This window comes from Ipomoea triloba, chromosome 3 (assembly GCF_003576645.1).
Source record: "Ipomoea triloba cultivar NCNSP0323 chromosome 3, ASM357664v1".
In the NCBI taxonomy this organism is placed as follows: Eukaryota; Viridiplantae; Streptophyta; class Magnoliopsida; order Solanales; family Convolvulaceae; genus Ipomoea; species Ipomoea triloba.
This window is the reverse complement of record NC_044918.1, coordinates 6917391-6934522: the sequence shown is the minus strand read 5'-3', so window position 1 is coordinate 6934522 and position 17132 is coordinate 6917391. Positions and strand designations below refer to the sequence as shown.

Genomic DNA, 17132 nt, shown 5'->3' with positions numbered 1-17132 from the left:
AGCCTAATTTACTCTTAATTGTTATTGGTTAGTGTAGTGTTTATATTTATTCAAATTTTATTGGAAAAAAATCACATTTTTAAAATCACCAGAACCATCTAAATAAATATCATAATATATTTATGTCCTTATAAATCATTTTACATGTAATTAACAATCAATTAATAGCTAATTTTACAAACAGATAATACTATTAAGCAAGTCAAATCAACTTACCTAAATCATCTAACAACTACCAGCTAACTAAATCAATTATCAACTAACAATTAATCTCTTTCTCTAACCATGTTCTTGGCTGAAGAATGTTGACACTGATTAAAAAGAATTTTGAAAATTTATCACCAGAAATCCCCACAAGAACATTGCCCATCCTTGAAACAGTGGAACCTGTGGCAATCTCTCACAGTGATCTCTCGTCTTGTTATAGCAGAAATGAGTTTGATTGCGTTGTGACAGTCGCCGCATATTCTCAAGTTCTTGATGACAAGTATAGGCATGCCATCTTTTGTTGACAACAGCCCAAAGGCAACAGCCAACTTTTCACTGTGATGCCTTAAACATCTCTCCTTCTCTTCTTCTCGAACCCCAACCCCATCGTCTCTGATAAGAGCCCATCTCACATCTGGTACATACCCTGCCCGCTTCATCTTCTCTAACATCTCTTCCCAGAACACATAGATTTCCTTTATCATCGGGTGTGAATGATCTTCAGCTACAAATACGTGTATCCTCTTGTCTACCTCAATCCAGCTACATCCTGGCTTCTTTTTCACTCCCTCGTCTCGCATTTGCTTTCTGATGGCTGCTACTTCTTCCCATCGCCCTGAACTGGCGTGCATATTTGCAAGCATGACATATGGGGCTGCATTTGAAGGGTCCAGCTGAAGACAATGATTGGCTGCTTTCACTGCTAACTCTATGTTACCATGTGTTCTACAAGCCCTAAGCAATGAGCCCCAGCCAATAGTTCCAGGACTGTATGGCATGGTTTCAATAAGGCTTTCTGCCTCCTCCAGCTTGCCGGTTCGACCCAAAAGATCAATCATGCATGAGTAATGCCCTGCCTCTGGTTTGATCCCGAGTCTCTCAGTCATCATACTGAAATATTTCTTGCCTTCCTCAACTTTTCCAGTGTGTGCACATGCAGACAGGACTGAGATGAATGTTATGCTTGTAGGACCCATATTCCCAGCAAGCATCTGTTCAAAAAGCACAAGGGATTCCATGCCACGCCCGTGCTGAGCATAGCCTGCAATCATGGAATTCAAGGACACACTGTTATGCTCAGGCATCCTATCAAATATTCTCATGGCATCTTGTAGACTCCCACACTTGGAATACATTGCAATCAGAGCATTGTTCACCGCGATTCTGTTTGTTGGAATGTAAGATTTGATCGCCAAAGAGTGAATCTGTTTCCCCTGCAGAGGCGAAGACAGATTAGAACATGCACTGATCACACAAACAAAACTGCAATCATCAGGTCGATGGCCAGCACGCTGCAGGCGCCTAAAGTAAGCAACAGCCTCTTCGGAGAACTCCTCAAACAGCGAGTACCCAGATATCATGGTGTTCCAGAGAACTAGGTCGGGATCAGGAATTTCTTGAAACACCTTTGTGCAATGCAGCATACCACCACTGCATTTTGAGTATAAATCAATCAAGCCGCTTCCAACATGGGGATTCTGATGAAAACCCATCTTGATTAGCCGAGCATGAAACTGAAGCCCACCATGAAAGTCCTCCATGGATGTAAATGCAGTTAAGACACTTGCTAAGGTAAACATGTCCTCCTTGAACTCCATCCGCACCATTGCTTGATACAAAGCCAGAGCTTTTGACCCTTCCCGGTGCTGTCCATAAGCAACAATCATCGAGTTCCAGGAAACCTCATCTTTAATCTCTCCCATTGCTTCAAAAACCTTCTTGGCCTCAGCTAAATGCCCAGTTTTACTATAACAGGTAACGAGCGTATTATTTACAGAAACATACGCATCAAACCCACCCGAAACAGCCAAAGAATGAAGCTGAACAATCAAATTTTTATCATCACAAGAAGCCGTGATTGCCCCCGACAACGTAAACGCATCAATGTCCAGCCCCATTCTCCTCATACCAAGAAACAGTTCAAGAGCAGGGACGGTGTCTCCACGGTCGGCATAGGCAGAAATGAGGGTATTATAAGAGACGAGGTCTGGTTGGGGAATTTGATCAAACAGCTGGTGGGCAACATGGGGCTGGGATTCTTTAGCATAAGCAGCAACGATGGCGTTGTAAGAGAACACATTCGGTAAGGGGGTGGAGTCGAATGCCGTCCGGGCGTTGGATAGGCGGCGGCATTTGGAGTAGAGGAGGATGAAGTGGTTGGAAATGTAGGTAGACGGCGGGATAAGCAAGGACTTGATGTATATAGCATGGAGAGACTTTCCGGTTAAAAGGTCCCTCTCGGCAATGCATGTCTTCAAAATGTGCCGGAATTGTTGTAGGCTCCACCATACTTGGTTCATCTAATATCCCCAAAGCTTCCCCGGCGCCACCGTCCAACGGCGATGCATCATACAAATCCTCCGTTCTCCTGTCCAAAAAGGCAAAAATACCCCTCAAATCGTGGTCCACACATCTATACATTATTCTAACTCATAAAATGCATTATTTTAATTCATAAAATACACTATCTTACCCCATAAATTTCATTATTCTAATACATATAAAGTACATTATTCTAAGTTAATTTATACATAACACATACTTAACAGATTACAGATGCACAGGAAACTAGTGTTTGGTGGATTCACTGGATTGTTTTCAGAATCCATATACAAATATACAATGCATAATAAATTTAAAATAACCTTGCTAGTTATTACTTACTGGAGTACTAAATAGTAAATACTAATAGGAATCCCATCATCAAAAGTCAAAAACTCAAAACTAGTTGTCTAGTTCACTAGTTGCATTACTGGCATACTTAACAGATTACAGATGCACATGAAAGACACTAGCCTAAAGTCCTAAACAAAGTAACAAACTATCTAGAGAGTGTTAAATTAATTTACTCTTATCATACAAATATTACAAAGTTTTTTTTGAATACTACTAACTCTATTAGAATGCAGTATCTGTCCACCACCTCCCGTATAAAGGGAAGGGTTTGATGCCACTGGACCACAAGGTCCTTGGCACAAATATTACAAATTAAATAAATTAAAAAGTAAAGAATATATCAGACTTACAGTGCACTAATAACATGTAAATGTAATATATCAACAGTGATCAAAAATTCACATCGAAGAAATAGAAATCTTTTTCCAGAGACTATTTCCTGCAAATAGCAATCACTAGACTAGATACTGGCATGCAATTCGGATAAAATTATGGTCTAATTAAATTTAGAACTGCTATGCTCAATATAGCCCTGCAACTAACAAGGTTCATATAATTGGTTTCTTAAATTCAATTCGAAAGTACTATATGCACATAAATAAATACATAATCAGTATCAAGGCATAGGCAGAATCTTTCATTGCTCAAATTCAGCACCTGTAGTAATTCACTCTGTTGTGACTCCAGTGAGTAGCAATGGTGCCGGCGTGAGGGCGTGAGGCGTGCAGCCGTGCAGGCAGCGATTGGGGCGTGAGGCGTGTAGGCAGCCAGCAGGCGGTGGGCGGCAGTCGGTGAGCGCTGGCCGGCGGCCGGTGGGCAGTGGGCGACTGGGCGGTGAGCGGTGACTGCGGTCTCAGGTCTGCGGGAAGAATAATTACGAAATTTGGAGGCTTGGAGCGGGAGAGATGAAAGTGAAATTTAGTATGAGCCCAGAAGTCCAGAACCCTATAGGGCTGGCCCGATTAGCCCGTTTAATTTTTCGGGCGATTTTTAATTTTTTCTTTTTTCAGTTTTAACCCTGTAAATTTTCGGGTTTAATGGGTCTGTCCATCGGATTCAGATCAATCATCCCTAATTCTAACACATACAATATATTATAGTTCTCGACTTTTAATTCGACCATAATATATAACTTAACTTTCGTGTTTTTTACCACTAATAGTTCTCTATTAAGATTTTTGTCAAATTAGTGTTAAATGTAAGGGCATAATCCTTAAATAAAAAATATTGAGCCAATAGAACAATGTATGCCCTAATTAGTCCAAAATTTATAAGAAATAACGTATGAAATCCTTTGTAGAATGAGTGATGTGCAAGAGGTTCTCTGGTGATACTATCGACAGTGGTATAAAATTGCACATCCGCTACTGCTGTAAAAGGCTTTTCGCCACCGTCGTATAACAGTAGCGGATGAGAGAGTCTTTGAATGTTGCTGACTTTCCACTACCGTTGTACAACAGTGACGAATGTGGCAAAAATTAATGAAGTGGACTAAAATTGGCAATGCCCCAATAATAATAGGACCAAAAATGGAATTGACTCTTGTTCTAGCTCATAAAATACATTATCTTACTGTAGAATGTTCATTATTCTAACACGCTAGCGGAGCAAGATTTTTTTTATTTTTATTTTAATATCAAAACGACGTCGTTTTAGATTATGGTCAACATAGTTGTGTGGACCACGCTTCACATAATAATTTGCCTCAAATTCGACTCGAGCTTAAGGAGTTTGGGCAAATTACGGAGCTTAATGTTAAAAAAATTTCTTGCTCCGCGCGCATGTTAAAATAATGAACATTCTGGAGTAAGATAATGTATTTTATGAGTTAGAATAATGTATTTTATACGTGTAAGAATAATAAAATTTTTGTGGTAAGATAATGTATTTTATGAGTTATAATAATATACTTTGATGTGTTAGAATAATCAACAATTTTAATAAGAGCCAATAAAGTTAGGGTTCTAACAGGAAGAAAAAAATGTTGGTGTAATTATTTACTTAAACGAATGGTCCATATAATTTTGATTTTAGTAATTTTGTATGATTTTTCTCATTTACCCTCTATTATATTATTTTCTTCTCTTAAATAACCACACATTTCGTTAATATAATCGTTAGTAACGGAATATTCCGTTAACTTTTAACTTACTAATTAATTTCTATAAGAAAAGTCTTAGGTTCGAACCCCATCCCAATCAAAATTGACATAATTGTTAAACATATCCTACGAATATTTTAGAGTATATTATTGAAAAGTGAGTACCCCACCCTATTACTCTTATTAAATTAAATAATTTAGTAATTACAACACCAAAAACAATACATGTGCATTTCTTTAATTTAGAATTCGATGTTTACAATGTCTTTATTCAAAAAAAATTATTCATTATCAAAAAATTAAAAAAGAGATATAATTTCATTAGTTATATTGTCTTTATTTTCTATAATAAAAATTATTTATTATAAAAAAAATTAAAAAGATATATAATTTCATTAGCTATATGTCTTTATCTTCTACAATAAAAATTATTCATTATCAAAAAATTAAAAAAGATATAAAATTTCATTGATTATATTGTCTTTATTTTTTACAATGTAAAGATTCTTTACATTCAATCAAATTAACGGCTTGGGAAGGATTTGTTGACAAAGAAGACATTTAAATAACCTAATAAATTGAAGCGTGAAACTACCCCGTAATATTTTTTGGACTACATCAAAGTTATTCACGTTAAAGTTAAATTGTATTTCTTTATTAATATGATTTAAAATGTATAAATTTTTATTATCAAAAGTAGTATTTATTTATACTATCATTTTTAGACTATCATTTTTACAAAATTGCAAACATTTATTTTAGTGACAATTATAATCAACCTCTCATATGTTATCTTGCATTTATATACTTTGAATTATCAATTTAAATAAACAAATTCAACATTTAATTACATATGCATTAACATTTCATATATAATATTGTATTAATATACTTTGAAGTACTTATTTAAAAATAAGCATTGGACATTATCCTATTCGCGCAATGTGCGTGAAAAACTTAGTGTATTTTATAAGTTAGAATAATGTATATTATATGTTTCTGAACCGTGATCCACACAGTTGTGTGAACTATGATTCACACAATAATGATTGATTGAGAAGTCTTATGCTGATCTTAAGTTCGGGCCATGACCACGGCTATGTTTGGCAAACCTAGCTGAAACAGTAGCTGAAAGCTGAAAAGCTATAAGCTCGAAGCTGAAATCTGAAGAGCTGTTAAGCTAGTTGTTATGCCTAAAAGTGTTTGGTAAAATTAGTTTTTTGATAAGTTGATAAATGTAAAAAGACTAAAAAGGACATCTTCATAAAATTTAAATAGTTTTAAATTTAAATAGGTTTGTTTACATATTAAAATATAAAATAATGAAATTAATATAATTTAATAAAATATAAAGTAAGAACATATATTTATAAATATATAAAGTAAACCCAGATGTTTATAATTCATAAAATTAGTTCATACAAAAATTATTGTTCAAACACAAATATCAAATTAAAACTACAACGGAACATATTGAAGAAAAAAGGCCAAAATAGTTTTAATTGGAAGGGATAAATGATGTCATTTATATAAAATAATAAGGATAAAGATTGAAAAAAGTTAAGAAGCTACTAGCTTATTTTTGAAAAGCTACATGAAGTAGCGTTTCAAAATAAGCTCTTATTTTAAGCTACTAACTTATTTTGAGAAACATTACCAAACGAAGCTTATAGTTTATTAGTAGCTTAAAATAAGCTATAAGCTCTTAAATAAGCTCTGCCAAACACAACCCACATCAAAAAGTCCAGTGAGCAATATTAGTGGGCTCGGGCTCAAAGGGCCCAAATTGGATTTCACACTTTGACAACTTCAACATGGTTTTCAGATTTTGATTTCGAGTCTTAATGGCAAATTATACCGTGCACCACGGTGCACATAGCAATGTGCACCACGTACCTAATCGATGTCGTTTTGAGTATTGTAAACTAATTGTCCGATTTTTTGGAAATCATGTTTCTCGCTTCGGCCGGTCTCTGTATTTATGTTAATATTCTGTGTATTCCAGGCAATCATTCTGTGTATTCTAGGCAACCGTTCTGTGTATTTTAGGCAACTGTTATGTGTATTAATGTTAGTAATACATGTTATGATGTGTTTGTGTATTCGAATGTTTAGGAGGATGAGTTCTGTGTATTTTGTGTCAATATTCTGTGTATTCAAATGTTATGAGGGTGAGTTCTGTGTATTTTGTGCCAATATTCTGTGTATTCTAGGCAAACATTATGTGTATTCTAGGCAAACATTCTGTGTATTCTAGGCAAATGTTCTGTGTATTCTATATAATGATTATGTGTATTATAGATAATGAATTCCCTGGAGTCATTCGCGTCCACTAACATCTGTGTATTTTGTGTCAATATTCTGTGTATTATGGGCAAACATTCTGTGTATTCTAGGCAAACGTTCTGTGTATTCTATATAATGATTATGTGTATTATAGTTAATGAATTTCCTAAAGTCATTCGCGTCCACATCCACTAACACCAAAACGACGTCGTTTTATGTACGTGGTGCACATTGCTATGTGCACCATGGTGCAGGGTATAACGATTGAGTCTTACTATCAAAGTTCTTGTTTGATAAAATAGTTCGCATATTAATTAATTTTAACTTATTTAATCACTATTAACGGTTTGATTTAGTTAAAAAATAAATATAAGTATTTGATTAATCAACTTTTTATAACTTGAAAATGCTAAAATTCAAAAAGATGTTCAAAACAACTTTTTTAATTAATTTTTTGAGAAAAAAAAAAAAGTATACCAAAGAGTTATCAGTTAGCAACTATTTTACCAAACACTTTTCTACCATTAGCTAATGTTATCAACTAGTTATACCCTCTAACTCTATCCTCTAATGTTATCGACTAATTAAGTCTTTCGTAAAATGCGAAAGAATAGTTGGCTTTGTGTTCACTGTATGCATGGCTGCTTAATTAATTAAGTCAGAGTTGAATATAACTATCAAATACTGAAACTGAACGTCTTTGTCAAGGTCAGCCCGGACCTAAGGTATGGGATGATGATGGTGGTGAGCCAAGGCGGGGCCCGGCCCGGCCCGGGCAGGTCTTGATGGCGTCCAAATCAGAGAAGCCAACACAATAACATGGCGGAGGCAATAGTTAGCAATGCCTCTTAGAACTGACGATAATAAGTCAGACCAGTAATGGGCCTCCAAGCTCCTTAAATTTGGGCCCCCATACTTAGTTGTCACCTGTCACTTAGCGATATTTATAGCCCAACTCTCAGAAAATGAACTACAACGTGCCCCCCACCTGGGAGATCAAACACACATATATGATTATATGAAGTTATGAACATCAAATTCTCCTAAAACAAACATGCAGAGGTTATGGGGTCTGTCCCTCCTATGCCCCTCTCTCTACTCATTCAATTATGCATTTCACATTCTTTGTTTCCCAAATCATGAAACTAATAGTTAGATTACGTATTTTTGTGTAAGTCTAACTTTGATATCAAATTAAATATGATGTGTTTTGTTTCGTCTTGACAGTTGTTAGCACTGGGATGGATTGATTATTGGAGGTAGTAATTAAGGTTTAGAAGTGACAAATAACGTTGTTTGACTACATACAAGTATGTTGCTATAATTAATTGAGAGCCATATATACGACATTAAAATGGTCCACATTCAAATAAATTTAATGATGAATTGAATTCCTCAGCTCGCTGTTGAAATGATGATAGGAGTGGACAGATCGAAGATGAAAGAAGATAGATAAATTATCGATTTTCGCTATCAGGCTTCGCTGAACGCACTGTTTCAAACAACTTCTGTGTTGCTTCTTTGATTGCTACATGTTTTTTTGTTTCTCATCATTTTTTTTTTCAATTTTTATTGAATGATGAGGAGAAAAATTCATAACTACTACTTGAGAATATGTAATGTATATATAGATATTGTTTCTACGTAATAACTCATAAATTATTATTATTTTTCAAAATGTGATACAATAACCAAATAACATAATGATGAAGAAATAATTGCATAAAAGACTTAAACTAAAAGGCATACAAGAAGCCAACTAATATATAGTGTGGTGATACCTCTCTTATCATTTTAAATACATGATCACATGATCAAATTTCAATGGTGGGGCATTGATGAGACATTGATTCATTGAGTGGACAAAACGGGAAAAAAAAAACGTACAAGAAATTACTAAACGTGAAAGAGTAATACTTCATGTACTCTCTTACTACTCCATTTTTACTCCATGCTGAGGTGTCTTTATTTGATTGATTTAAATAATAATGTGAGCCTCTGTTTTTATTTGTTCACTTTTATTTACTCAATAAAATTTATACACGTGACGAGAATTATTCTTCATGATATATATATATATATATATATATATATCATTTTTCAACGTGAAAATGGAATATAGAACTTTAACATCAACGAACCCCTCATTCGCGGTCACTACTCACAGCGAGCATGGGCCTATAGGGGCAGAGAAGGACATTCAATTAATTGCTATATAGTTAATATTGACGTCCTTGCATGCATGGGCCTAATGCAATTGACTTTGATTCTATTATTAGTTTTTTCTTTTCTATGCAGGATGGATAAATATAAAGGTATAAGGTTAGTACTCAATGTTAAAATTATATTTATATTGAAGTAATTTTTAAAAAAAATAATATATTAAAAAGTATAGTTGATAATTTAAGAAATGCTTATGATATGATAAATAATTTATAATTATTAAAGTGAGAATTTTAAATATGATAAAGATGATAGCATGCATTTAGTATATAATAATGTAAGATCAACAGTTTAAGGGTGAATTTATTATCTAATAAAAATGATAGTACAATACAGTATAACTTAATAAGTATAAAAATACAAGCATCAACCAGCTTACTAACTTCATTTGAAAACACAAGGCTGGATATGTACCTTCAGTTGGGAAAAATGTCAATGGACTTCAGTAAGAAGAAAAAGACTCAGGTGGTTTGCAAGTTGTTCCATCTAGAGGTTGACTTGTACACATTCTGCAAGGCCATCAATCATTTAACAAAAGTTTTAAAGTCATATAAGGATCAAAACTCTCTTGTAACACAGTCTGCGAATCTAAGTTTTGTTAGCTTAGCTAGAAAATTTAGTTCTATGTCAGATTGTATGGAATGACTTTACATTCCATTGAACCTTGTTGTACTTGTTTCTATTTTTTATTAATGAAGGTTTATTATTATAAAAAAAAAAAAAAAACTTCATTTGATTCACATATGATAGTACAAATATTATTTTCGTTGAAATTTCTTAATATTTAATAGCCACGTTTTTTTTTTTTTTACTTAATTTAAAGTTGTGTTACTATCCAACCTTACGTCATTAGTATATTAATTGATAATAACATTCAACAACAATCAAAATGCATAGGATTCTTCATACAAATTTAAATTTTCATGGTAGATCAAATGGATCACGATGCATTGATCGTGACACACTGGTCATTCCATGAAAATCAGGCTCCTACATATTCTGATATTCATATTGAATTGCAAGCTAGTTAGAAGAGAATCATTTGGCATATATATATATATATATATATATATATATATATATATATATATATATATAAATATATATAATTACCAATGACTTTGTGGTCTAGTGGCATCCGGTGTCCCGGTTAACACTTTTACATAAATGATGGGAGTGGGTTCGAGCCTCAGTGGAGGCAATGTTGATTCTTTGTGCTTCAGTAGGTATGAACAGATACTACATAAGGAACGGAGATCACTTTTATAAATATTACAAACTTTTAAAATTTGTAATATTTATGAAAATGACTCAATCTTTTGTTCTTTAATTTATGTTTCTTTATTTTCAACGGTTAGATCTACTAGATCGATGGTTAGGATTTGTCCATAATTCTCACTTGGGTAATGGTTCTAATGGACATACATATATACATACACATACACACACACACACACATAAGGAAAATAATGGCACTTTTTCCCCTAAATTATAGGCTTATAACACTTTTTTCCCATGAGTTATTCATGTATTCATATTTGCCCCCTCAATTATATTAAAAATGGCAGTTTTTCCCCCTTTGATGTTAAATGGACATTTTTACCCTTAAAATAATTATTTCATTTATTTTTCTTCTCTGACAAATTATTACTTATATGTAAAGATGACCACGGTTCAATTTGAACCGAACCGGACACCATATTAACCGAACTGAAACAGTAGGGACGATTTTTGTTACAATTCGGAACTAGAAAAAAAATAAAATAATTGTTGAATTTAGACTATTTTAAAATAAAAAATAGAATTTAAAATAAATAAATAAATTTTTAACAGGTGGTTCAAATCGAAACTGAAATCAGAATAAATGCAAACCAGATCCGAATAAATTTGTAAACACCATTTGTAAATGATAAATCTGTTCGGTTACGGTTCACATTTATTTTGATTCCAGTTTCGGTTTGAATTGCAAGTTCAAAATTTATTTATTTATTTTAAATTCTATTTTTATTTTAAAATAGTATAAATTCAACAATATTTTATTTTTTCTAGTTATGAATTGTAACATGAACCGTCCCTACTGTTTGAGTTCGGTTAATATGGTGTCCGGTTCAGTTCAAATTGAATCGTGATCATCCCTACACATAAGTAATAATTTGTCAGAGAATGAAATTAAAATAAATGAAATAATTATTTTAAGGGTGAAAATGTCTATTTAACGTTAAAGGGGGGAAAATTGCCACTTTTAAAATTATTGAGGAGCAAATGTGGATACATGAATAAGTTAGGAGAAAAAAGTGCTACCCCCTCCCCCCACCACCACCACCCGCCCACACACCCACACACACACCCAGATATATATAATAGAGATCAAATGCGGAGGAGGTGTCCAGGTGAAACATGTGGGTGAATGATAACTATTGATCTTGCCAATATCAACCATCCAGATTGAACACTGATTAAAAAAAAACGCAATGACATTATGGTAATTTTTTGTATTGTTGAAAGCTTAAGGTGTGTATTTTCAAAGCTTAGATGCATCATTTTAACACTTAAGGTGCACCTTTTTAACACTTAAGGTGTGTCAGTTCTACAATTGATGAGAACTGAAGGTGCGTCATTATAAAGCTTAAGGTGCGTATGTTCAAAGCTTAAGGTGCGTCATTTTAACACTTAATACATAAGTTTATCATTTAAGGTGCGTCTTTGTAACATTTACGGTGCGTCTTTGTAACATTTACGGTGCGTCATTTTTAATACTGAAGCTGTGCCAGTTTTACACTTAGCTTCTGCCTTCTAGGACGCTCACTTTTTTTCATTGATTTGAGCCGTTGATCTAGATTTAATCAACGGCTCATATCTCATCACATATTTCATATGGGAGACTCTTCGCACCAAATCTCATTCCTATATATATATATATATATATATATATATATATATATATATATATATATATATACACTACCATTCTTATATGGTAAAAAGGATTGAAAAAATATTTTCCATTATTACTTGTTAATGGAAGACTTAAAAAGCAATATCCAATACTTAAAAATTTCTTTTGATAAAATAGAAGAAAGAATAAAAAACTTAACTTTACAAGTAAACACTATGATAGAAAAAATAGACTTAATACTTAAAGGAAAACAACCACAACAAACTCCAAATGAGTTTGATAACTTAAACAAAACAATAGACCAACTTTCCCAGAAGTTTTCACAAATCAAGGTGTCAACAGAAACTAGGCAACTTACAAAAAAGAAACAAACAAACTTCTTAGTATATAATCTTAAAGATTATAAAGAAGAACTAAATAAGAAATGAGACCTTTTACAGGAACCTCAAGAACTATTTCTGAAGAACCAAGTTCTTCGAGAACCACAACTTTAGATCAAACTACTAGTTCCACATGGGTAGGAAGACTTTTTAGACCTAATCAGAGTAGAAATACTCAGATTATAGAACAAATTGTTAATATTGACAGAGATACTGAGGTAATGTCAAATGACTTTATCAATACTTTGAGACCTTCTACTTTGTATAGAACTGGATTCATACAGAATGATTCTAGTTTAATCAAAACTCACAGATCAGAAATGCTCGAAATTCCAGACGGAAGAGCAGAAACTTTTAGCTTAATGACTGAAGAGAGTATTAAGCAACTTAAACTTAAAAAGATGAATTACGTTCATCTTGGAATGATAACTGTTGTGATCAAAGGATTGATCAGAAAAGAGTACGGAGCTAAAGTACTCATAACTGCTTTAGATACTAGAATCCAGGATTCAACTCAAGCTCAAATGATTGGAGCAATTGAGGTAGACATGAACAACAATGTTGGAGTACATTATTTACTTCCTGATTACACTATAGCTTTAAAAGACATTCATAAATTCCTTTTCCAAATCCAAACTAAAGGATTCGGAAACTTTCAAGGAGCAAACTTGTCAGTAGATATAATTNAACAATAATGTAGGAGTACATTATTTACTTCCTGATTACACTATAGCTTTAAAAGACATTCACAAATTCCTTTTCCAAATCCAAACTAAAGGATTCGGAAACTTTCAAGGAGCAAACTTGTCAGTAGATATAATTTTCATTGGAAAATTATCTACTCAAGTCTGTCCAAAATACAAAATCAAGATTGACAGTATTGTCAAAACTATTGAGTCCAAAGGGATAAAATTCTTTGGACCGAAACCAATCTCATCTTCTCTTTTAGCTGGAGAAGAATGGAAGATTGAAACTTTTGTAACTAAACCTGAAACTTTAAAACCCACTGAAATAACATCTTACTCAGAGGGAAAAAATGGACCTCTATGTTTAAGATTCGGAAACTATGAAGCTTCTGATAAGAAGGATCTAGAAGAAGAAAACTAATGGATTTAACAGAAGAACAAATCCAACAAAAGATTAAACATAGTGAACACTTAATGAACTTACTTAATGAAGAACTAGAAAACAAAATAGATACAAACATAATTGAAAAACTGAACCAAAACTTAGCAAAGAAAGAAATACTTCACCAATATCTTATAGATATTGAACAATTCAAAAAAGATTTTGTTGAAGAAACAAAATCAGAAACTGAACCAATGTCTGTCAAAAACTTTGCAGATATTGAAACAATAAACTCTAGACAAAACGAAGCAACTGCTTCATCACATCCTACTACTTCATATCCCAGAACTAATCCTGAACAAATGAGCTACAATTTGGGACATCCTCCCAGAAGAGCTGTAACTATTTATGACCAAAATAATCCGAACAGAAGAACTTTAGGAAAACAAATGCCTCATGAAGTACAAATACTCAGTAATGAACCGACTATACTTAACATAACTAGAGTTCATCCACAACTTTTTGATAACTATATTGAACAATGGACTGCACTTATAATAAGAGACTTTGAATCAAAACACCCTTACGTCAATGACGGAGAAGAAATGATTAAAATAGCTGAAAATTACTTAGGCGGAACTGCTAGAGCAGCATGGAAAGCATTTAAACTAAAATTTCCTGATAAGCTTGCAGAATTAGCAATGCAAGGAAATAGTATACACAACTTTGCTTACCAAATACACACACTTCTTACTGGAAGAGAAGCAAACACTGGCTTAACTATAAGACAAGCTGAAGCCATGAGAGATCTAGAACAAATCCAATTGTATGATTGGCATAAGGTTATAGATTTCTTAATAGACTTTTTATCACTAGCTTGCACCTCTGGAAACTATTTCTCTAAAGACCTTGGAGAAAGACTTTTTTCAAAATTACCTGGACCTTTAGGAAAAGAAATCCATGATTCTTGGAACTTAATACCTAAAGAAGAACTTTTTGATAACATGGGAACTAGAATTCAACATGTTATTAGTGAACTTAAGACTAGATGTACTTATATACAAATCCAGAGAGACTTAAAACAAAAGAATGTAGGTTTTTGTAAAAATATCTACACTCCACAACAATATGGGAGACATCCTGATGATCCAACTCCCAGAAGACAACCTGCGAAACCTAAAAGAAACTATGTAAAAAGAAAATACATAAGAAAATCAACTGCTAAAAAACCTTATCTCAATAAAGATAAGCATGTTACTAAATACAATCCAAACAAAAACTACAAGAAAACAATAACTTGTTATGCTTGTCAAAAACCTGGACACTTATCCTCTGTTTGTCCAAACAGAAATAACTTATTTAATGAAGAAGCAAACTTAGTAAACACCATTAATGAAGATATACTTGAAATTACATCTGATATTTCAGATACTTCAGAAATCTGGAGTATATGTTCTTTAGAAGGATTTGAAACCAAAGAGGTTGAAATTCCTGAAGAAGGAGACTCACTTAATATCCTTATGGATAGACTAAATAATTGGAACTATGGAATGTGAACATTCTGGAAACATAGGTCAGGTAGCGACAACATTTGTTGTCATATCTGCAAATGGTATCCAGCCTTCGACAGAAGATGGAAATGCCAAACTTGTCTTAAACAAATTTGTAATAATTGTATTACAAAAAACTTCAATATATCTATCCCAGAAAATACTACACTTAATAATGCTCAATGGGAAAACCAAAAAATAAAAACTTTGGAAAACCAAGCTCAATGGGAAAACCAAAAAATAAAAACTTTGGAAAACCAAGTAACTACTGAAAACCAAAAAATAAAAACTTTGGAAAACCAAGTAACTACTTTAGAAAACAAAATGGCTAATTTGGAAAACCAAGTAACTACTTTAGAAAACAAAATGGCTAAAATTGAAGAAAAACTTGAAAAAATACTTGAACTCTTAGAAAAAAGAAAACAAGTAGTAACGGAAACTGATATCAAAATAACTGAGGTAACTACTGAAGAACAAAACATAATTAGTACTCAAAAAACTTGTAGCACCAATATACCTTTGGTATGTAATAATACAAGGATAACCCAAGTAATTATTCCATCCAAACTTTCAATACATGGAATGGATTTACTTGTACCAATACTTGTAGATACTGGAGCTACTTCTTCAACAATTGATTCTGGAATATTACCAGAAACAATTAAACAAAAAACTGTTAAAGTTACTCCTGTCAAATCTACTCAATTTGATGGTACTCAAGTATCTATAGATACTCAACTTAAAAATATACAAGCCAAATTTCAAACCAACTGCAATACTTGGTCGGAATCTTTTTATTGGCCAAAACTTTGGGTAAGAACACTTAAAAACCATAATGTTCCTGTAATTATGGGATTAGATTTCATACTTTATAATAATGGCCAAATGACCATTAACAAAGACTACTTAACTATTAGTAGGAATTGTTTCCAAATTCCTATTATTTCAAACTTCCCTGCTAAAATTTTTGAAACTAAAATATTAGACTCTTGTAAATGCAGTAACAATAAAGATTGTAACTGTATAAATACTGAAGAATTACAAGATTTTCCAGAACATCTAGAGAATCTTGAGGGAATTGAATTAAACTTACATTTGGTAGAAACTACTAATTTCAAAAAGGAATTAAGGGAAAATGACTTAGAAAACTTGGTTAGAAGACTTGAACAAATAGAAATTATAGGAGAAAATCCTGTAAAATTCTGGGAAAAGAACAAAACTGAATGTGAAAATCCTGTAAAATTCTGGGAAAAGAACAAAACTGAATGTAAACTTGAAATTATTAACCCAGATATAACTAAAACTGAATGTAAACTTGAAATTATTAACCCAGATATAACTATCACTGAATGTAAACTTGAAATTATTAACCCAGATATAACTATCAAATAATGTAAACTTGAAATTATTAACCCAGATATAACTATCAAATCCCAAAACTTTAAATATGGACCTTGGGAACAAGATGAGTTTAAAATGCACATCGAACAACTTTTAAAACTTGGTATTATAATAAGATCAACTTCTAGACACAGAACTCATGCTTTTATAGTCCAAAAAGAAGCAGAAAAGAAACGTGGTCAATCCAGAATGGTATTCGACTACAGAAGACTTAACGATAATACTTATGAAGATGGGTATTGTATCCCTGACAAAGATACTTTGATTAACAAAATACAAAATAGAAACTGGTTTTCAAAATTCGACTTGAAATCTGGATTTTGGCAAGTTAAAATGCATCCAGA

The 17132-nt window shown here is 32.8% G+C and overlaps 1 protein-coding gene across 1 annotated transcript; it reads right to left on the bottom strand.

Moving 5' to 3' along the window:
• Nucleotides 1-99: 99 nt before the first annotated feature.
• LOC116014451 (pentatricopeptide repeat-containing protein At3g49710) lies at nucleotides 100-3789 on the bottom strand. The gene is made up of 2 exons (XM_031254510.1): nucleotides 3541-3789; nucleotides 100-2575 (listed from the first exon to the last, which is right to left on the bottom strand). The coding sequence occupies exon 2, from the start codon at nucleotides 2505-2507 to the stop codon at nucleotides 339-341; it is 2169 nt and encodes a 722-aa protein (XP_031110370.1). The 5' UTR covers nucleotides 2508-2575; nucleotides 3541-3789; the 3' UTR covers nucleotides 100-338.
• Nucleotides 3790-17132: the final 13343 nt, after the last annotated feature.